General features: G+C 45.7%; 1 protein-coding gene across 4 annotated transcripts in view; it reads right to left on the bottom strand.

Moving 5' to 3' along the window:
- Positions 1 to 23,433, bottom strand: part of SORCS2 (sortilin related VPS10 domain containing receptor 2) — a 1,193,773-nt gene that overhangs the window by 105,881 nt on the left and 1,064,459 nt on the right. For all 4 annotated transcript variants that reach the window (XM_038745537.1, XM_038745536.1, XM_038745535.1 and 1 more), the window contains exon 14: positions 22,781 to 22,888. In XM_038745537.1, coding sequence (XP_038601465.1) covers positions 22,781 to 22,888 — 108 coding nt within the window. The remainder of the gene's footprint in view (positions 1 to 22,780; positions 22,889 to 23,433) is intronic.

Genomic DNA, 23,433 nt, shown 5'->3' on the forward strand with positions numbered 1-23,433 from the left:
TACTGTATCAGCCTTCTCTCTGATCTCCCATCCTTGTGTCTCTCCCCCCTTCAATCCATACTTCATGCTGCTGTCCGGATTGTCTTTGTCCAGAAACGCTCTGGGCATGTTACTCCCCTCCTCAAAAATCTCCAGTGGCTACCAATCAATCTGTGCATCAGGCAGAAACTCCTCACCCTGGGCTTCAAGGCTGTCCATCCCCTCGCCCCCTCCTACCTCAGCTCCCTTCTCTCCTTCTCCAGCCCACCCTGCACCCTCCACTCCTCTGCCGCTACTCTCCTCATCGTGCCTCGTTCTCGCCTGTCCCGCAGTCGACCCCCGGCCCACGTCATCCCCCTGGCCTGGAATGCCCTCCCTCCGCCCATCCGCCAAGCTAGCTCTCTTCCTCCCTTCAAGGCCCTACTGAGAGCTCACCTCCTCCAGGAGGCCTTCCCAGACTGAGCCCCCTCCTTCCTCTCCCCCTCGCCCCCCCTCCATCCCCCACGTCTTACCTCCTTCCGTTCCCCACAGCACCCGTATATATGTATATATGTTTGTACATATTTATTACTCTATTTATTCATTTTACTTGCACATATCTATTCTATTTATTTTATTTTGTTAATATGTTTGGTTTTGTTCTCTGTCTCCCCCTTCTAGACTGTGAGCCCACTGGTGGGTAGAGACTGTCTCTATGTGTTGCCAACTTGTACTTCCCAAGCACTTAGTACAGTGCTCTGCACACAGTAAGCGCTCAATAAATACGATTGATTGATTGATCAGGTTGTCCCACGTGGGGCTCACAGTCTTAATCCCCATTTTACAGGTGAGGTAACTGAGGTACAGAGAAGTGAAGTGACTTGCCCAAAGTCACACAGCTAACGAGTGGCGGAGCCGGGATTAGAACCCATGACTTCTGACTCTCAAGCTGGGGCTCTTTCCACTAAGCCACTCTACTTCTCTAAACAGGGTTAGAGAAGCTGGGTTCTAATCCCAGCTCTGCCACTTTTTTACTGTATGGCCTTAGGCATGACGCTTCACTTCTTTGAGCATCAGTTCCTTCTTTTGTAAAATGGGGATTAAGACTGTGATCCCCCTGTGGGACACGGACTGTGTCCAATCTGATTAGCTTGTGTCTACCCGAGTGCTTAGTACTGTGCCGGGCATGTAGTGAGCACTTAACAAATACCATTGGAAAAAAAAGGGGTAAAGTCAGCCTGGGGAGTACTATGTGATTGGTTAGCTTCAATTCCAGGTTGTATGTAGGTGAAAATCTCTCTGTCTCTCCCTTTTTCTCCCACTCTCTCTCTCCCTCCCTCTTTCTCTTTCTTTCTCCTCCCTCTCTCTTTCTCCATCCTTCTCTCCCTGCCTCCCTCTCCCTTCCTCCCTCTCTCTCCCTACCTCTCCCTACCTCTCCCTTTCTATTTCTCTCCTCTTTTTCTCACTCCCTCTTTCTTTCTCCTTCCTTCCCTCCCTGTCTCCCTCTCTCTTTCTCTCTCTCTCTCCCTCCTTCCCTCCCTTTCTCCCTCTCTCTATCTCTTTCTCCCTCCTACCCTCCCTCTCTCCCCTTTCTTTCTCTCTCATCCCCTCTCTCCCCCTCACCTATCCTCTTTCTCTCTCTCCCTTCCTCTCTCCTTTTCTATCCCTCCCTCTCTCCTTCTCTCTCTCCTTCTCTCTCTCTCTTCCTTCCTCTTTTACTCTCTCCCTTCCCCTCTCTTTCTCTCTCTCCCTCCCTCTCTATCTCTCTCCCTCCTTCCCCCCAACCCAACCCTCTCTCACACACACAGATTTCTGCCGATTTCATACGTTTCCAAACATCCCCTTCTCATTATATTGATCAAGTTGAGACTCAGGGGCATTTCCTGCTCCGAATTGAATAATGGTATTTATGAAGTGTTTACTAGATGCAAAAACACTGCGCTAAGCTTTAGAAGAGGCATAGGGAACCACAGTCTAAGATGGAGGGAAAGCAGGTAACCTGCCCTCATTGTACACTTGAGAAAGTTGGAGCTCAGAGAGGTAAAGTGACTCTTACAGAGTCCCACAGCAGGCCGGGGGCAGAGATGAGACCAGAACCCAGGTCTCTGGCCTCCCTGCTCCACGCTCTTTCCACTAGGCCTCACTGCCTCCCCAGTCTGAATTGGTTCGCTCTCAACCTCCCTGAGTTCATTTTTCCCATCCCCATGATTTATGCAAAGTTTTCCACTTTAACACTAACATTAGCTCTATTTGTGTCATCATCGTGGTTAATTAATTCAGGAGCTATTCCTGCTTCATCATCTAATAATATTTTTGGAGCGCTCCCAAGCTTTAGAGCACTAAAGGGATATTCTTAGAAGCAGTTAGAAATTGTTTACCCAGTCTCATCCAATAAATCTGTCTTTTCAAAAGTGCATCTTGCTCTTTGGGCGACTCGATTATCCCCTTGGAGAAGCACGATTATATGCATGGACCGACGTAGTACAGCAGGTCCTAGTAGATAGAGCCCGGGTTTGGGAGTCGGAGAACCTGGGTTCTAATCCTTCTTCTTCCCCTTGCCTGCTGTGTGATCTTGGGCAAGTCATTTAACTTCTCTATGCCTCAATTTCCTCAATGGTGAAATAGGGATTCAATATCTGTTCTTCTTACCATTTGCGAGCCCGATATGGGACAAGAACTGTTTCCAACCTGATTAACTTGTATCTACCCCAGTGCTTAGCACATAGTCAGAGTTTAACAAATAATTCGTTGTTAACCTCAAAGTTAGTGATAATTACAGAAAGAGAGGAAGTAGTTACAAAAGGAGGCAGCTTTGCCTAATTCATTCATTCAATCGTATTTATTGAGTGCTTACTGTGCGCAGAGCACTGTACTAAGCACTTAGAAAGTACAATTCAGCAACAGAGACAATGCCTGCACTCAATGGGCTCACAGTCTAGAAATAATAATTGTATTTATTTATGTTAATGTCTGCCTCCCCCTTTAGACTGTAAGCTTGTTGTGGGCAAGGAGTACGTCTGTTATATTATTGTATTGTCCTCTTCCAAGCACTTAGTACAGAGCTCAGCACAAAGTAAGTGATAAATAAATATGATCGGCTGACTAACTAGTGGATAGAGCCTGGCCCTGGGAGTCAGAAGGTCATGGGTTTTAATCAAGGCTCTACAACTAGTCGGCTGTGTGACCTTGGGCAAGTCATTTCACCTCTCTGTGCCTCAGTTCCCTCATCTGTAAATGGGAATTGAGACTGTGAGCCCCTCATGACACACACTCCCTTGGTGACCTCATTCGCTCCCACGGCTTCAACTATCATCTCTACGCTGATGACACCCAGATCTACATCTCTGCCCCTGCTCTCTCCCCCTCCCTCCAGGCTCGCATCTCCTCCTGCCTTCAGGACATCTCCATCTGGATGTCCGCCCGCCACCTAGAGCTCAACATGTCGAAGACTGAGCTCCTTGTCTTCCCTTCCAAACCTTGTCCTCTCCCTGACTTTCCCATCTCTGTTGACGGCACTACCATCTTTCCCGTCTCACAAGCCCGCAACCTTGGTGTCATCCTCGACTCCGCTCTCTCATTCACCCCTCACATCCAAGCCGTGACCAAAACCTGCCGGTCTCAGCTCCACAACATTGCCAAGATCCGCCCTTTCCTCTCCATCCCAACCGCTACCCTGCTCATTCAAGCTCTCATCCTATCCCGTCTGGACTACTGCATCAGCCTTCTCTCTGATCTCCCATCCTCGTGTCTCTCTGCACTCCAATCCATACTTCATGCTGCTGCCCGGATTATCTTTGTCCAGAAATGCTCTGGGCATATCACTCCCCTCCTCAAAAATCTCCAGTGGCTACCAATCAATCTGCGCATCAGGCAGAAACTCCTCACCCTGGACTTCAAGGCTGTCCATCCCCTCGCCCCCTCCTACCTCACCTCCCTTCTCTCCTTCTACAGCCCCGTCCGCACCCTCCGCTCCTCCACCGCTGATCTCCTCACCGTACCTCGCTCTCGCCTGTCCCGCCATCGACCCCCGGCCCACGTCATCCCCCGGGCCTGGAATGCCCTCCTTCTGCCCATCCTCCAAGCTAGCTCTTTTCCTCCTTTCAAGGCCCTGCTGAGAGCTCACCTCCTCCAGGAGGCCTTCCCAGACTGAGCCCCTTCCTTCCTCTCCCCCTCGTCCCCCTCTCCATCCCCCCATCTTAACTCTTTCCCTTCCCCACAGCACCTGTATATATCTATATATGTTTGTACATTTTTTTTTACTCTATTTATTTATTTATTTATTTTATTTGTACATATCTATTCTATTTATTTTATTTTGTTAGTATGTTTGGTTTTGTTCTCTGTCTCCCCCTTTTAGACTGTGAGCCCACTGTTGGGTAGGGACTGTCTCTATATGTTGCCAATTTGTACTTCCCAAGTGCTTAGTACAGTGCTCTGCACATAGTAAGCGCTCAATAAATACGATTGATGATGATGATGACACAAGGACTGTATCCAACTCGATTTTCTCTACCCCTCCAGAACAGTGCTTAGCACATAGTGAGCGCTTAACAAATGCCATTATTATTATTATTATTCTATAGTAAGTGTTTAACAAATACTTGTTAACAAATACCATCATCATTATTATTATAATTATTACTATGCCCGGCTCTTCCGGTGGCTTGCTGTGTGACCTCGAGTAAGTCACTTAACTTCTTTGTGCCTCAGTTCTCCTGTCCTCCCTCGTACAAAGACTGTAAGCTCCACACAGGACAGGGATTATGTCCAACCTAATTCCCTTGTATCTACCCCAGCATTTAGAACAGTGTTTGGCACATAGTAAGTGCTTAACAAATACCATGAAAAAAACCTTTAAAGTGCCATGTTAAATTGGCTCTCCATTTCCCCCAGATGAATCCAACAGGCCTGAAACCTACTTGCAATTCCTTGGAGATAGATTCTGGAGTGAGTGGGAGTCATGAGAAGTGTTTCTTTGGACAGGTAGTCCTCCCTGACAACTCATCTATAATAATAATAATAATTGTGGTATTTGTAAGTCACTTACTATGTGCCAGGCACTGTACCAAGCACTGTACTCCCTTCAAAGCCCTATTGAGAGCTCAGCTCCTCCAGGAGGCCTTCCCAGACTGAGCCCTCTCCTTCCTCTCCCCCACCCCCTCCCCATCCCCCTGCCCTACCCTCCTTCCCCTCCCCACAGCACCTGTATATATGTTTGTACAGATTTATTACTCTATTTATTTTACTTGTACATATTTACTATTCTATTTATTTTATTTACTATTCTATTTATTTTATTTTTGATTGACACTATTATATTTTTGATTGACACTATTATTATCATCAAGTGTCGTCAAGTCACTTCTGATTCATAGAGGCTCCATGGATAGATTTTCTCCAGAAGGTCCTGTCCTCTGCCATAATCCGCAACCTTTCTAACGGTTTTTCCATTATCATCATTATGGCCCCCGTCCACCTCGCTGCCTGTCTGCCTCTTCCACCGTTTCCCTGGACTTTTCCTAGCATTAATGTCTTCTCCAGATAATCAGTCTTCCTGATCATGTGTCCAAAATATGCCCATCTAAATCGAGTCATTTGGCCTCCCAAAGACTACTTTGGCTTAATTTGCTCCAGAGTCCATTTGTTTGTCTTTTGGGCAGTCCGTGGTATTTGCAAAAGCCTTCTCCAACACCCCATTTCAAAAAAATCAATGTTCTTTCTATCCTGGGTTTTCACTGTCCAACTTCCAGATCCATACACTGTCACTGGAAACACCATAGAATTGACCTTCAGACATTTTCCTTTCTGCATCCTCAGCCCCTTCCTTTTTCTCCCCTCATTCATTCATTCAATCGTATTTATTGAGCTCTTACTGTGTGCAGAACACTGTACTAAGCACTTGGGAAGTACAAGTTGGCAACATATAGAGATGGTCCCTACCCAACAACGGGCTCACAGTCTAGAAGGGGGAAGCCCTTCTAGATGGAAGCCCAGAGAAGAGTCCTCTCCTTCCTTAGTTTGTGGTAATCAATCAATTAATCAATCAATCGTATTTACTGAGCGCTTACTGTGTGCAGAGCACTGTACTAAGTGCTTGGGAGGTACAAGTTGGCAACATAAGTAATAATAAGTTTCTCACCTACACAGGGTGCCCACATAATAATAATAGTAATAATAATTGTCACTTTGTTAAGCACCTACTATGTTCCAAGCACTGTACTAATCTCTGGGGTGGATACAAACAAATCGGGTTGGACACAGTCCCTGTCCCACGTGGGGCTCACAGTCTTAATCCCCATTTTACAGATGAGGGAACTGAGGCCCAGAGAAGGGAAGTGACTTGACCAAGGTCACACCACAGACAAGTGGCACAGCTGGGATTTGAACCCATGAACTTCTGACCCGCAGGCCCATCCTCTATCCACTAGGCCATGCAGCTCCTGCAAAAAAGAAGGGAGATTCGAACTGACGCCTTTGGGGGAGATTGCAACCAGAACACGGCACCTTAGACAGCTCAACTCGCATCTGCTCTCAGCGTTGCCCACCCTGTAGACGGTCTTTTTGGGGGAGCCAAAATTCCAGTTTGTGCAAGAAGCTATGCCAGATCCCTTAACTGGATATATCAGCCAGATTTAGTCTAATAATAATAATAATAATAGTAATAATAATAATGGTATTTGTTAAGCACTTACTATGTGCTAAGTACTATTCTAAGCGCTGGGGGGATACAAGTTGATCAGCTTGTCCCACGTGGGGCTTGCAGTCTTAATCCCCATTTTACAGATGAGGGAACTGAGGCCCAGAGGAGTTAAGTGACTTGCCCAAAGTCACACAGCTGACAATTGGCGGAGCTGGGATTTGAACCCATGACCTCTGACTCCAAAGCCTGGGCTCTTTTCACAGAGCTATCAATCAATCAATCAATCAATCAATCATATTTATGGAGTGCTTACTATGTGCAGAGCACTGTACTAAGAGCTTGGGAAGTACAAATTGGCAACATATAGAGACAGTCCCTACCCAATAGTGGGCTCACAGTCTAAAAGGGGGAGAAGCTATGCTGCTTCTCTAGAGTTTCTGGCCTCTGGATGCATTTATTAAGCACTTACTATGTGCAAAGCACTGCTCTAAGCGCGGGGGAGGTTACAAGGGCTCACAGTCATGTTTGGTTTTGTTCTCTGTCTTCCCCTTCTAGACTGTGAGCTCACTGTTGGGTAGGAACTGTCTCTATATGTTGCCAACTTGTACTACCCAAGCGCTTAAGTACAGTGCTGTGCACACAGTAAGTGCTCAATAAATACGACTGATTGATTGATTGATCCTGTCCTCAGGCTGTGGGGATGGTGAGATGTCTGAGGAGGAAAAAAAGCCTTTTTAAATAGGGTGGGCATTGATTGAATTTACACTGGGCACTCTGGCTATCCTTCTCTCAGGATGGCACCTGGAGAGTTTCCAGTCATCTACCAGTTTAGACGATGGGAGGGTCAGGCGGAGGCCTTCGCTTTCCATTCCTAGCCTGGGCAGTGGCTAGCGAGTGGCAGGCCATCTGCAACAAGTCAAAACTCCCCAGTGCCGGGCAGCAGCGGCACGGGAGACGGTCGAGGGCGGAAACTTGGGTTTACGGCGCCGAAGGAGGCAATGGTCAACCACTTCTGGATCGTGACCAAGAAAACTCTGTGGATCCACTACCAGAATGATGCCAGATGGAGGTGGGTCGTTCTGGGAAAGACGTGACCGTGAAGTCTCTATGGGTCGGAGACGACTCTGCAATGCAAGACAAGACTCTGGCTATCGGCCGATCTCTGTCCGTGCACTTGTGTGGAAAAGTGGGGGATGTCAAAAGGGGAAGGGGAGAGGGACAGTGTTGGAGAAGGAACGGCTAAGTACCATTAAGGATCACTAATGGCTAAAGAGCTAGGATTTCCTAGAAATGCTTCACAAATGTTAGTGACTCAAAAAATCCATATTCCCGCCCACTCAGCATTCAGGGCTCTGAAGCCCTAACTAGGGGAAATCAATAGCTTCCTCGGTCCAGGAAATACTTTGAGAAAAGTGGGGAGAGAAAGTCCAGGAGTGAAATGAGAGGATCTAGCATGGTTTAGTGGCTAGAGCACAGGCCCGGGAGTCAGAAGGTCATGGGTTCTGATGCCGGCTCCGCCATTTGTCTGTTTGGGTGACCTTGGGCAAGTCGCTTCACTTCTCCATGCCTCGGTTACCTCATCTGTAAAATGGGGACTAAAATGGGGACAGGGACTGTGTCCAGCCTGATTATCTTGTATCAACCCCAGCAATTAGAATAGGGCTTGGCATAAGAGAAGCAGCGTGGCTCAGTGGAAAGAGCACGGGCTTTGGGGTCAGAGGTCATGGGTTTGAATCCCAGCTGTGCCTGTTGTCAGCTGTGTGACCTTGGGCAAGTCACTTAACTTCTCTGGGCCTCAGGTACCTCATCTGCAAAATGGGGATTGAGACTGTGAGCCCCCTGTGGGACAACCTGATCACCGTGTAACCTCCCCAGCGCTCAGAACAGTGCTTTGCAAAAGTAAGTGCTTAATAAATGACATTATTATTATTATTTTAGTAAGTGCTTAACAAATACCATAATTATTATTATGTAGTTTGACAGAGGGAGAGGAAACAGAATGGAAAATACATTTTCTATACCCTTAGTCCTTCTTCTAACTGAAGGTTTGAATTTGTTTTGCAAAAGCAATGCAATATTCAACTTTTCGTCAATGGGTAATTGTCACTATAATAAACCTCATTCTCCTGTTTGGAAAATGAGCCTTATCATATTAGTAATAATAATGCCATTTGTTAAGCATTGTTCTAACTGCTTTCTTAGATAGTCTAACAGATAATAGATTGTAGATGATAGATAATAGATTAATAATAGATAAATAAATAGATTAATAGTCTTCAAGGTGTTTGCTGAGCACCCACTGGACTAGGTGCTCATGATTCTCATTCTGGCTTAAATGATCAATCAATAATAATAATAATAATAGTGCTGGTATTTGTTAAGCGCTTACTATGTGCAAAGCACTGTTCTAAGTGCTGGGGGGAACACAAGGAGATGAGGGTGTCCCATGTGGGGCTCACAGTCTTAATCCATGTTTTACAGATGAGGGAACTGAGGCACAGAGAAGTGAAGTGACTTGCCCAAGGTCCCACAGCAGACATGTGGGGGAGGCAGGATTCGAACCCATGACCTCTGACTCCCAAGCCCGCGCTCTTTCCACTGAGCCACGCTGCTTCTCCATGGTATTTATAAATAAATACCATTTATTTAAATGGTAATTATAAATCAAACATGATAAATCAATGGTATTTATCGAGCGCTTACTCTGTGTAGAGCACTGTACTAAGCATTTAGTAGGGGACAATACAACAGAGTTGGTAGCTACGTTCCCTGCCCACAAGGAGTTTTAGTCTAGAGGGGAGATTGACATTAATCTAACTGAATCATGGACATCAGCGCTTAGTACAGTGCTTGGCATATAGCAAGCACTTAACGAATAACATCGTTATGATTATTTTTATGTCTCTAAGTGAGCTGGGGCTGAGGATTGGAGTGCCCCATCAATTCATCAATCAGTCAATCATATTCATTGAGCGCTTACTGTGCACAGAACGGACATTCCCAAGCGCTTAGTATCGTACTCTGCACACAGTAAGCGCTCGATAAATACGAGTGAAGGGATGAATAAGCGTCGTGGGGCTGAAGGAGGGGTGTAAAAAGAGTGCAAATCCAAGTTCAAGGGCAAGGGCAGAGATGACACAGAAGGGAGAGGCAGTCAGGGAAAGCAAGGTTTAATCAGGGAAGGCCTCTTGGAGGACAGCGCTTAGTACAGTGCTTTCCACACAGTAAGCGCTCAGTGAATATGGTAATAATAAACATGATTACCAATAATCTTATCCCTCAATTTCACATAATGATAATAATGATGATAATAACTGTGGTATCCGCAAAGTGCTTACTATGTGTCAAGCACTGTACAAAGAGCTGGGATGTTTTATCGGATCTGATGGGATCACCTCCACCCCAGGGCTCAGCACAGTGTGAAGCACAAAGGGCTTAACAAACACCATGGCTATTTTATTGCTACTTAATAATAATTATTATGATTATGGTATTTGTTAAGTGCTCACTATGTGCCAGGCAATGGACTAAGCGTTGGGGTGGATATAAGCAAATCGGTTGGGACCCAGTCCCTGACCGACGTGGGGCTCACGGTCTCAATCCCCATTTTACAGACAAGGGAACCGAGGCCTAGAGAAGTGAAATGACTTTCCCAAGGTCCCACCGCAAACAAGTGGCCAAGCCGGGATTAGAATTCAGGACCTCCTGGCTCCTAGGCCCAGGCTCTAGACACTATGTCAAGCTGCTTCTCGTTATCATCATCATTCGGAAAAACATCGTTCAAGAGTTGAACAGAACTGAGTTCAGGCTTTGTTATAGGTTGACTCAATCAATCAATCAACCATATTTATTGAGCACTTACTGTGAACAGAGCACTGTATTAAATGGTTAGGAGAGGACAATATAAGAGACACATTCCCTGCCCACAACGAGTTTACGTTCCAGACTCAGGCCTGGCCAGCTCGGCTTAAGCCTTACAGACTGCTGTATTGTCCTCTTTCCGGCGTTTAGTACAGTGCTCACTCAATATATACCATCGACTGATTCCCTGATGGATAGGTAAAACTGTCCTCATCCATGCTGAATTAAAATGGGCTGCAATCACTCTATTCAAGCCAGTCAAAATACATTTTTTTTTTAATGGCACTTGATAAGTAGCATAGCTCAGTGGAAAGAGCCCGGGCTTGGAAGTCAGAGGTCATGTGTTCAAATCCCGGCCTCGCCACTTATCAGCTGTGTGACTTTGGGCAAGTCACTTAACTTCTCTGTACCTCAGTTACCTCATCTGTAAAATGGGGATTAAACTATGAGCCCCATGAGGGACAACCTGATCACCTTGTATCCTCCCCAGCACTTAGAACAGTGCTTTGCACATAGTAAGCACTTAACAAATGCCATCATTATTATTATAAGCACTTACTACGTGACAGGCACTGTTCTAAGCACTGGGGTAGATACAAAGACACAGTCCCTGTCTCACGGGGGGCTCACAGTCTTAATCTCCATTTTGCAGATGAGGGAACTGAGGCCCAGAGAAGTGAAGAGGCTTCCCAAGGTCACACAGCAGACAAGTGTCCTTCTGACTCCAAGGCCCGGGCTCTATCCACTAAGCCACACTGCTGCACAGATGGGGGACAGGTTGAAACTACAGAAAATGACTGTGCTTGGAGAAGCAGCGTGGCTCAGTGGAAAGAGCCCGGGCTTTGGAGTCAGAGGTCATGGGTTCAAATCCCAGCTCTGCCAATTGTCAGCTGTGTGACTTTGGGCAAGTCACTTCACTTCTCTGGGCCTCAGTTCCCTCATCTGTAAAATGGGGATTAAGACTGTGAGCCCCACATGGGACAACCTGATTACCTTGTAATCTCCCCAGCGCTTAGAACAGTGCTTTGCACCTAAGTGCTTAATAAATGCCATCATTCTTCTTATTATTATTATTATTCTCAAAAGAAAGGAAAGCTATTAGAAATAGGGATGTTAAATTCAAGAGCTCTGAGGGCTAAGGGAAGCCACTTTATAACATGGGATGGATGACTTCTCTTCTAAATCTTTGTTTCTTCTAATTTTAGTCTGCCTTTATTCATTCATTCATTCAATTGTATTTATTGAGCGCTTACTGTGTGCAGAGCACTGTAGTAAGCGCTTGGGAAGTACAAATCAGCAACATCTAGAGACAGTCTCAACACAACAACGGGTTCACAGTCTAGAAGGAGGAGACACAACAAAACAAGTAGACGTGTCAATACTAGACTATAAGCCCACTGTTGAGTAGGGACTGTCTCTATATGTTGCCAACTTGTACTTCCCAAGTGCTTAGTACAGTGCTCTGCACATAGTAAGTGCTCAATAAATATGATTGAATGAATGAATGAATCAGAATAGATAAATAGAATTGTAGCTACATATACATTTATCTTTATGTCATATTCTTTTAATCCTGTTGCCCTCACTAGTTTTTTTTTTCCTGGGGGGCAGGGAATGTATCCTTTTTTCTTGTTTGGGACGCTCAGTTTAGGACCCTCCCAAAGTTGATGCTCAGTGAATACCACTGAATAGCCAGTTAGAAGATTAGCATCTTCCCCAAATTGGTACCCCGTGAATACCATTGAATACCCAGTCAGCAAATTAGAATCCTCTCCAATAATAATAATGATGGTATTTGCTACGTGCTTACTATGTGCCAAGCACTGCTCTAAGTGCTGGGGTAGATACAAGGTCATCAGGTTGTCCCACAAGCGGCTCGCAGTTCTTAATCCCCATTTTACAGATGAGGTAACTGAGGCACAGAGAAATGAAGTGACTTGCCCAAGGTCACACAGCAGACAAGTGGTAGAGCCAGGATTAGAACCCACGTCCTCCGACTCCCAAGCCTGGGCTCTTGCCACTAGGCCAGGGTGCTCCAAGTTCGTACCCAGTGAATACCACCCAATAAATAGTCAGCAGATTAACATCCTTTCCATATTGGTATCCAGTGAATACCACTGAATAGCCAGTCAGCAGATTAGCAGAGAGGCAGAGTGGCTCAGTAGAAAGAGCACGGGCTTTGGAGTCAGAGGTCATGGGTTCAAATCCCGGCTCCGCCACATGTCTGCTGTGTGACCTTGGGCAAGTCACTTAACTTCTCTGAGCCTCAGTTCCCTCATCTGTAAAATAGGGATTAAGACTGTGAGCCCCCCACGGGACAACCTGATGACCTTGTAACCTCCCCAGCGCTTAGAACAGTGCTTTGCACATAGTAAGCGCTTAATAAATGCCATTATTATTATTAGCATCCTCTTCAAATTGCTATTCATTCATTCAATCATATTTATTGAGCGCTTACTGTGTGCAGAGCACTGTACTAAGCGCTTGGGAAGTACAAGTTGGCAACATATAGAGACAGTCCCTACCCAACAGTGGGCTCACAGTCTAGAAGACTATCCAGCGAATACCTCTGAATAATAGTAATAATAATAACTGTGATATTTGTTAAGCGCTTACTGTGTGACAGGCACTGTTTTAAGCGTGGGGATGGATACAAGCAAATTAAGTTGGACACAGTCCCTGTCCCAGCTGGGGCTCGCAGTCTCAATCCCCATTTTCCAGAAGGGGTCACTGAGGCCCAGTGAAGTGACTTGCCCAAGGTCAGACAGCAGACGAATGGTGGAGTTGGAATTAGAACTCAGGTCCTGCTTCTAACTCCCAGGCTGGGGCTCTATTCAGTAGGCCATGCTGTTTCTCTAATCAGTCAGCGGATTAGCATCCTCCCAAAATTGGTACCTAGTGAACAACATTGAATAACCTGTCAGCTAGGAAGCTAAACAGGTACTTCATTATCTAGAAACATCCTGATGCCAAAACTTCCAAGCTAAAGCCAACCCCTGCTGGACCGATTACAGATAATTCAGACTTGTAAAAATGATCTGCTTCCACCTAAAGGATGATGGCTGGGGGAAAAAAATAATAATTCTGTTGGGTAATACATTTTCATAATCTTTATTTATCTCCAAATTAGTTTCATGAATCACAAGACGACTTAGGCAAAAGGCCTATGCTGCCCTATTAGAAGAGGTTTGAGACCATTTAAAAGGCAAATAATGTATTATCAGATGTAAATGAACCTTTGAGAAGCAGCCTGGCTCCGTGGAAAGAGCACGGGCTTGAGAGGCAGAGGTCATTCATTCAATCGTATTTATTGAGCGCTTACTGTGTGCAGAGCACTGTAGTGTATTGCACTGTACTGTGCAGAGCCCCACGTGGGACAACGTGATCACCTTGTATCCCCCCAGCACTTAGAACAGTGCTTTGCACATAGTAAGTGCTTAACAAGTCCCCCTTCTAGACTGTAAGCCCACTGTTGGGTAGGGACCGTCTCTATATGTTACCAACTTGGACTTCCCAAGTGCTTAGTACAGTGTTCTGCACACAGTAAGCACTCAATAAATACGAATGAATCATTCATTCATTCATTCAATCATATTTATTGAGCACTTACTGTGGCAGAGCACTGTACTAAGCGCTTGGGAAGTTCAAGTTGGCAACACATAGATACAGTCCCTACCCAACAATGGGCTCACAATCAAGAAGGGGGAGAGAGAACAAAATAAAACATGTGGACAGGTGTCAAGTCTACTTTCTACTAACATGGGGCTCACAGTCTTAATCCCCATTTTACAGATGGGGTAACTGAGGCCTAGATAAGTGAAGTGACTTACCCAAGGGCTCATAGCAAACAGGTGGTGGAGCCGGGATAAGAACCCATGACCTTTTGAGTCTCAGGCCTATGCTCTATCCACTATGCATACTGCTTCTCAAATCAGTCAATCATATTTATTTATCTCTTACTGTGTTCAGAGCACTGTGCTAAGCACTTGGGAAAGTACAATATAGCAATAAACAGACACATTCCCTACCAAAATACAGAAAGCTTATAGTCTAGAGGGGGAGACAGACATTAATATAAATAAATAAAGTGCAGTGCTGTGGCTGGGATGAGGGATGAATAAAGGGAACAAGTTAGGTTGACACAGAAGGGAGGGGGAGAAGAGGAAACAGGGAGGTCTAGTGGGAAGAACCTGGACCTGTGGGTCAGAGGACATGGGTTCCAATCCCACCTCCGTCACTTGTCCACAGTCTGACCTTGGGCAAACCAATTCGCTTCCCTGGGCCGCAGTTACCTCATCCATAAAACGACATTTAAGACTGTGAGCCCCATGTGGGACAGGGCCTGTGTTCAGCCTGATTAGCTTGTATCTACCCTGGCCCTTAGAACAGTGTTCGGTACAGAGCAAACACTTAATAAATGCCACTATTATTATTATTATTCTATTATTACAGCGCCTAAACCCTCAACACACGCCACTGAATGATTTTCTTCAGACAAGGGCATCCCAGTTCCACTTTCAGAGGGTCAGTTTTCCAAGTCATCCGATGGGGGAAAAGAAAAAGAAAATGGACAAACTTCAATATTCCAATTAAGGATGTTAGCAGGAGCTGGCAGATGTTCCTTACACGTGTTTACTTCCAGAGGAAATCAGGGGGAGTATTGCGTGTGGGTGGAATGATATGACTGGCAGAGCGTGAAGTGCCAGCAGCCAACATGGGCCCTGAACTAGCTATCTCTCCGGAAAGCCGCCCAGCCGAGCCCACTGAGGCAAGCGTCAGCCCTGTCAAACTGATCCATGTGCGGACCATTGACGGAGAAGAAAAAGAAGCTTTGATCTTGAGATAGCCGTACACGATCAACGTCTCCGATGAGGACTGGTTAATTTCGTGCGCCAAGCCATCAGCCGACGGATCTTTTCCAAAAGTTCGTTTCTCCTGAGCTTTGAGAAGCAGTGTGGCCTAGTTGATGGTCTATCAATCCATCATTTTATTGAGCGCTCACTGTGTGCAGAGTGGTCTATTCGATAGAGCCCGGTCCTGGGAGTCAGAGGTCATCGGGTCTAATCCCGGCTCTGCCACTTGTCTGTTGTGTGACCCTGGGCAAGTCACTTCACTTCCCTGGGCCTCAGTTCCCTCATCTGGAAAATGGGGATTGAGACTGTGAGCCCCACGTGGGACAGGGACTGTGTCCAAATTGATTTGCTTGTAACCACCCCAGCACTTAGTACAGTGCCTAGCACATAGAAATACTACCAGTATTATTATTACTAAATACTTGGGAGAATACGATATAAGAGAGTTGATATAACGATGGTGATTAAGGTACTTGCTAAACACTTGCCAAGCACCAAGCACCAAGAACAGTGCCAAGCACTGTTCTAAGCATTGGGGAAGATACAAGTTAATCAGGTTGGACACAATCCCTGACCCACAAGGGGCTCACACTCTCACTCCCCATTTTGTAAATGAAGTCACTAGGACACAGATAAATTAAACGACTTGCCCAAGGTCACACAGAAGACATGTGGCAGAGGCAGAATTAGAACCCAGGTCCTTCTGATTCCCAGGCCTGGGCTCTATCCACTAAGCCACACCAATTCTCAGAGATACAGAGAAGTACAGAGTTGTTGAACACGCTCCCTGCCCAGAACCAGCTCGTAGTTTAGAGGAGGAGACAGACATTAAAAGAAATAAGTGACTGATAGGTCATGGACCTGGGACTCCGAGGACCTGGGTTTTAATTCTGCTCCACCATTGTCTGCTGTGTGAGTTCGGATAAGTCACTTAACTCCTCTGTACCTCCGTTCTCTCATCTGACAAATAGGGATTCAATCCCTGTTCTCCCACCTACTTAGACTGTGATCCTTATGGGCGACCTGATGATCTCCTGTACCATGAGAAGGAACGTGGCTCAGTAAAAAGAGGCCGGGCTTCAGAGTCAGAGGTTGTGGGTTCTAATCCCGGTTCTGCCACTTGTCATCTGTGTGACTTTGGGCAAATCACTTCACTTCTCTGGGCCTCGGTTTCTTCAACTGTTCTCCCTCCCTCTTGAACTGTGAGCCCCATGTAGGACAGGCACTGTGCCTGACTTGATTATCTCGTATCTGTCCCAGTGCTTAATTCAGTACTTGGCAAATAGTAAGCATTTACCAAATACCACGGATGTTAATATTATCTTATAATCAATTCTGCAATCATTAAGAAAGTCTTCTAGAGACTTCCCTGTAAAGATGAAATGCCTCTGCTTCTCCATCCCAGCCCGTACCCTCCGCTCCTCTGCCACTAACCTCCTCACTGGGCCTCATTCTCACCTGTCCCGCCATCGACCCCCAGCCCACATCCTTCCCCTGGCCTGAAATGCCCTCCCTCCTCACATCCACCAAGCTAGCTGTCTTCCTCCCCTCCAAGCCCTACTGAGAGCTCACCTCCTCCAGGAGGCCTTCCCAGAATCCCAGCCCCCTTTTTCCTCTCCTCCTCCCCATCCCCCCTGCCCTACCTCCTTCCTCACCCCACAGCACTTGTATCTATGTTTGTACAGATTTATTACTCTATTCATTTACTTGTACATATTTACTATTCTACTTATTTTGTTAATGATGCACATTAACAAATGATGCACAATACGATTGATTGATATAGCTTTAATTCTATTTGTTCTGACAATTTTGACACCTGTCTACATGTTTTGTTTTAGTTGTCTATTTCCCCCTTCTAGACTGTGAGCCCGTTGTTTGGTAGGGACTGTCTCTATAAATTGCCAACTTGTGCTTTCCAAGCACTTAGTACAGTGCTCTGCACACAGTAAGCGCTCAATAAATACGATTGGATGAATGAATGAATAATGAAAACCCCCTAACTCAAACCTCAAGAAGAGTGTGCACACAGAAATTCATTCAGTCATTCATTCAATCGTATTTATTGAGAGCTTACTATGTGCAGAACACTGTACTAAGTGCTTGAGAAGAACAAGTTGGCAACATCTAGAGACGGTCCCTACCCAACAACAGGCTCACAGTCTAGAAGGTGGAGACAGACAACAAAACAAAATATATTAACAAAATAAAATAAATAGAATAGTAAATATGGACAAGTAAAATAGAGTGATAAATCTGTACAAACATATATACAGGTGCTGTGGGGAGGGGAAGGAGGTAGGGCGGGGGGAATGGGGAGGGGGAGAGGAAGGAGGGGGCTCAGTCTGGGAAGGCCTCCTGGAGGAGGTGAGCTCTCAGTAGGGTTTTGAAGGGAGGAAGAGAGCTAGCTTGGCGGATGTGCGGAGGTAGGGCATTCCGGGACAGGGGGAGGACGGGGGCCGGGGGTCGATGGTGGGACAGGCAAGAATGAGGTACAGTGAGGAGGTTAGCGGCGGCAGAGGAGCAGATGGTGCGGGCTGGGCTGGAGAAGGAGAGAAGGGAGGGGAGGTAGGAGGGGGCGAGGTGATGGACAGCCTTGAAGCCGAGAGTGAGGAGTGAGAAATAACTCACAGCGATTTACAAACCTGAAAAACAGCAGCATAAACAGTGAAATCTATGTCTTCTCTTTCCTGTGTTATGACCCTTCCAACTCTTCCAAATCCAAAGGCAATGCCATTAACACGAACTGAAAGGTCGTTTAGAAAATGCACCTCACGTCATTTTCCAGTCCAGAGAGTACGAGGGAAAAGCCCACGGTTTACCTTGTAAAATTTGCTCATGCTTGGCAGAATCCCCATTTAATCGAAACTGGAAGCATCGCTGTGCTTAGGGGATGGAAGGGTCATGCAATAATAAGAATGATAATAACAGTATTTGTTAAGTGCTTACTATGTACCAGGCACTGTACTTGTAATGATAATAATGATGGCATTTGTTAAGCACTTACTATGTGCAGAGCACTGTTCTAAGCGCTGGGGGGAATACAAGGTGATCAAGTTGTCCCTCATGGGGCTCACAGTCTTAATCCCCATTTTACAGATGAGGGAACTGAGTCTCAGAGAAGTGAAGTGACTTGCCTATGGTCACACAGCAGACATGTGGCGGAGCTGGGATTCGAACCCATGACCTCTGACTCCAAAGCCCAGGCTCTTTCCACTGAGCCACGCTGCTTCTCATGGCTTAGTGACAAGAGCACAGGCTTGGGAGTCAGAAGTCATGAGTTTGAATCCCGGCTCTGCCGCTCATAATAATAACAATAATAATAATGGCATTTATTAAGTACTTACTATATGCAAAGCACTGTTCTATGACCTGGGGAGGTTACAAGATCCCAAGGGAGGCTCACAGTCTTCATCCCCATTTTCCAGATGAGGTAACTGAGGCCCAGAGATGTTAAGTGACTTGCCCAAAATCACACAGGTGACAAGGGACAACCTAATCACCTTGTAACCTCCCCAGCGCTTAGAACAGTGCTTTGCACACAGTAAGCACTTAACAAATGCCATCATCATTAGTATTATTATTATGTGGCAGAGTCGGCATTAGATATGTTGCCAACTTGTACTTCCCATGTGCTTAGTATAGTGCTCTGCACACAGTAAGCACTCAATAAATACGATTGAAAGAATGAATGAACCCACAACCTCTGACTTCCAAGCTCATGCTCTTTCCACTGAGCCACACTGCTTCTCTGAGAAGCAGCTTATCAGCTGTGTGACTTTAGGCAAGTCACTTAACTTCCCTGGGCCTACATTCCCTCATCTGTAAAATGGGGATGAAGACTGTAAACCCCATGTGGGACAATCTGATTACCTTGTATCTACCCCAGCGCTTAGAACAGTGCTTGGCACATAGTAAGTGCTTAACAAATACCAACATTATTTATTTATTACTATTTACTAAGTGCTGAGGCGGATGCAAGCAAATCGAGGTGGACTCAGTTCCTGTCCCACGTGGGGGCTCAAAGTCTCAATCCACCACATGTCCACCCAGGAGACATGTGACGGAGGCAGGATTAGAACCCGGGTCCCTCTGACTCTCAGGCACAGGCTCTATCCACTAAGTCACATCGCTTCTCAGAGATACAGAGAGGTACAGAGTTGTTGGACTTGCTCCCTGCCCACAATGAGCTTGTAGTCTAGAGGAGGAGACAGACATTAAATAGAAATAAATGACTGATAGGGCATGAGCCTGGGACTCTGAGGACCTGGGTTCTAATTCTGGCTCCCTCCATTGTCTGCTGTGTGACCTCTGACAAGTCACTTAACTCCTCTGTACCTCCGTTCTTTCATCTGCCAAATAGGGATTCAATCCCTGTTCTCCCTCCTACTTAGACTGTGATCCTCATGTGCGACCTGATGATCTCCTGTACCATGAGAAGCCACGTGGCTTAGTGGAAAGAGCCCAGGCTTGGGAGTCAGAGGTCATGGGTTCTAGTCCTGGCTCCACCACTTATCAGCTATGTGACTTTGGACAAGTCACTTCATTTCTCTGTGCCTCAGTTACCGCATCTGTAAAACAGGGATTGAGACTGTGAGCCCCACGTGGGACAACCTGATAACCTTGTATCTACCCCAGTGTTTAGAATAGCGCTTGGCACATAGTATGAGCTTAACAAATACCATCATCATCATATATGTGATAATAATAATAATAATAATAATAATAATAATAATAAGAAGAAGAAGAAGAAGAAGAAGAAGAAGAAGAAAAAGAAGTTCAGACACAATCCTTAACCTGGCTCAGAGCAATCCCATTACCTCAGTTTTCACCTAATTCTGCTAGAACTCCAGTCTTCATTACATGATTTGTACAGATATCCTCAAATGCCAGCCTTCTCAAAAGTACCTTGATCTTATCTATCTCACCACCCACCTCTCACCCATGTCCTGCCTCTGGCCCGGAATGCCCTCCCTCCTCATATCCAACAGACAATGACTCTTCCACCCTTCAAAGCCTTATTGAAGGCCCATCTCCTCTAAGAGGCCTTCTCTAAATCCTCCTTTCCTCTTCTCTCTCTCCCTTTTGCTCTGCCTTGACTTGCTCCCTTTATTCATCCCCATTCCCAGCCAGAAAGCACTTCTGTTCATATCTGTAATTTATTTATTTGCATTAATGTCTTTCTCCCCCTCTTAACTGAAAGCAATTTTGGGGTGCATAGCTTAGTGGAAAGAGCCTGGGCTTAAGAGTCAGAGCATGTGGGTTCTAATCCCAGCTCCACCACGTGTCTGTTGTGTGACCTTGGGCAAGTCACTTCACATCTCTGGGCCTCATTGACCTCATCTGTAAAATGGGGATTAGGACTGTGAGCCCCATGTGGGACAACCTGATTACCTTGTATATACTCCAGCGTTCGCAACAGTGTTAGTAAGCACTTAACTAAAATCATAATTATTATTATTATTGTTCTTTCATACACTCCCAAGCGGTTAGTACAGTTCTCGGTACACAGTAAGCGCTCAGTAAATACGATTGACTGACTGGCTGTGGAACATGAAGTGAGAATTCCAGAACATTATTCCCTCAACCCAAGTTTCTTCTAGGTAGAATGTCATTCACAATTGTCTTTCTCCACAGTTAGTGGAGAAAGAAATTATAGTGTCAGACATGAGGGGTCTGTCCATGTGTGACATCCTATTGTCCCTGCTCCCCCTCAGCCTCCCTGCACTGTGCCGCTAAGGGCTCTCGGTATTTCTGCATTTGTGCCACTTCGTAGCATTTAATACAGTCACATCACAGTGAGTGGCAAGGCATGAACAGCAGTATTGGAAAACGACCATCACAGTGTCATCTTCAACCATCTAGCCTCAATCCCATTCATTCCCATTGAATCCACAGTTCCATAACACAATTTCACAATAACGCTGTTTCCATAGAGAAGTAGCGTGGCTCAGTGGAAAGAGCACGGGCTTTGGAGTCAGACGTCATGGGTTCAAATCCCAGATCCACCAATTGTCAGCTGTGTGACTTTGGGCAAGTCACTTAACTTTTCTGTGCCTCAGTTACCTCATCTGGAAAATGGGGATTAAGACTGTAAGCCCCCCGTGGGACAACCTGATCACCTTGTAACCTCCCCAGCGCTTAGAGCAGTGCTTTTCACATAGTGTTTAATAAATGCCATCATGAGTATTATTATTACTATATAACACAAGGTTCTTCAATATCTCTACCTCGGTTCTATCAGAGAACACCCAGTTCTTTAATTTCATAATTGTGCAACAGAGTCACCAGTCTCCCCCATTAGCAAGAGAGGTAGTGATCATAATGTCTATACATAAGGTGCTCAATAAAGGTTGCATAAAATAGTATTCATTTATGGTATTTGTTAAGCACTGGTTTGCTTGTATCCACCCCAGTGCTTAGTACAGTGCGTGGCACATAGTAAGCACTTAACAAATACCATAATGATAATAATTATTATCATTACCAGGCCCTGTAAGAATAGATACCACCTCTGCTTATCTACTGAGAGTAGATACAAGACAGTCAGATTGGACATAGTCCATGTCTCACATGGGGTTTACAGTCTAAATCTCCATTTCACAGATGAGGGAACTGAGGCACAAGAGCAGTGAAGTGACTTACCCAAGGTGATGCAGCAGTCAAGCGACAGAGCTGAGATAAATATCTTTCTGATTCCAAGACCTGTGCTAGACCACACTGCTTCTCAAATAGGATACTGAGAAGCAGTTTCCAGAAAGAAATGATGCCCCCGAAAAGATGAAGAAAAATAAGGCAAAACACCTGGAAATGTTGTGAGTTTTTTTTAAGAGGATCAGGAAGCAGCGTGGCTCAATGGAAAGAGCCCGGGCTTGGGAGTCATGGGTTCAAATCCCGACTCTGCCAATTGTCGGGTGTGTGACCTTGGACAAGTCACTTAAGTTCTCTGGGCCTCAGTTCCCTCATCTGTAAAATGGGGGTGAAGACTGTGAGCCCCACGTGGGACAACCTGATCACTTTGTATCCTTCCCAGCACTTAGAACATTGCTTTGCACATAGTAAGCCCTCAACAAATGCTATTATTATTATTATTATTATTATTATTGTTCTAGAGAAGACAGAAGCAATATCCAAGTAGGAATGGGAATGATAGAAATCATAGCCTCTTTATCCCTAAAATTATCCCATGAGGTTGGTCTCCTCTCTGAATCTCAGATTTCAACATAGCTGGGGACAATTCTAACAGTGCTCCAGCTCTTAGAACAGTGCTTTGCACATAGTAAGTGCTTAATCAATGCTATTATTATAATTCTACACCTCCAAGGCCAAAATAACCTGTCACTTCATGATCCAGACAATATCCATTCTGGTTCATTCTTAGGACAAGTTGCGTTTGCCTCTGCCCGTCAAACTTAATGAGAGCCGAGTTTGAATGACAGACAGCCAGGACAGCGAAGCCGTTACTTACGTCATGACTAAGTTCTCATCTCCTGGTTCGCTTAGGAGTCCATCCACAAAGACCGAGGTGCTGCTGAAATTGTGCGTGCTCCACGAGTAGCCTTCGTCGACGCTGAACCTGGAGAGAGAGACAAACATCAACCTCCGTGTGGAGCTTTTCTTGAACAAATGTCACGCTTTTCCTAACGGTTTGAGGAAAATGTCAGAAACACCCCTACCTACTCGCTCCTCGGAGCTGGGTGTATTTTCTAAAAGTCAGGGCTGTTTGCCTAATCAAAACTCTTTTAATTATCAAAATGTCATCCCAGCCAGGTCCCCCTTGTCTTTCCCTCATGAACTAGCCCCAAAAAGGGCCCCTCTGACTTCAATTCTGGCGCCCCGGATTCTGTTCAGACCTTATGTCCTCCTTCTCCCACTCCAAAATAGAGTCTTCTCCTGGGATTTCAGAAGCCTCATGGATCAAAATGCGACAATAGCAAGCTCCCTGTCTCTCCAAAAGCCAACTCGATAGTCTGCTGTGTGACCTTGGGCAAGCCACTTAACTCCTCTGTGCCTCAGTTACCTCACCTGTATAATCGGGATTAAATCCTACTCCCTGTGACTGTGAGTCCCACATGAGACAGGCACTGTGTCCATCCTGGTTATCTTTCATTTACCCCAGCG

Source organism: Tachyglossus aculeatus, chromosome 4, assembly GCF_015852505.1.
Source record: "Tachyglossus aculeatus isolate mTacAcu1 chromosome 4, mTacAcu1.pri, whole genome shotgun sequence".
Lineage (NCBI taxonomy): Eukaryota > Metazoa > Chordata > Mammalia > Monotremata > Tachyglossidae > Tachyglossus > Tachyglossus aculeatus.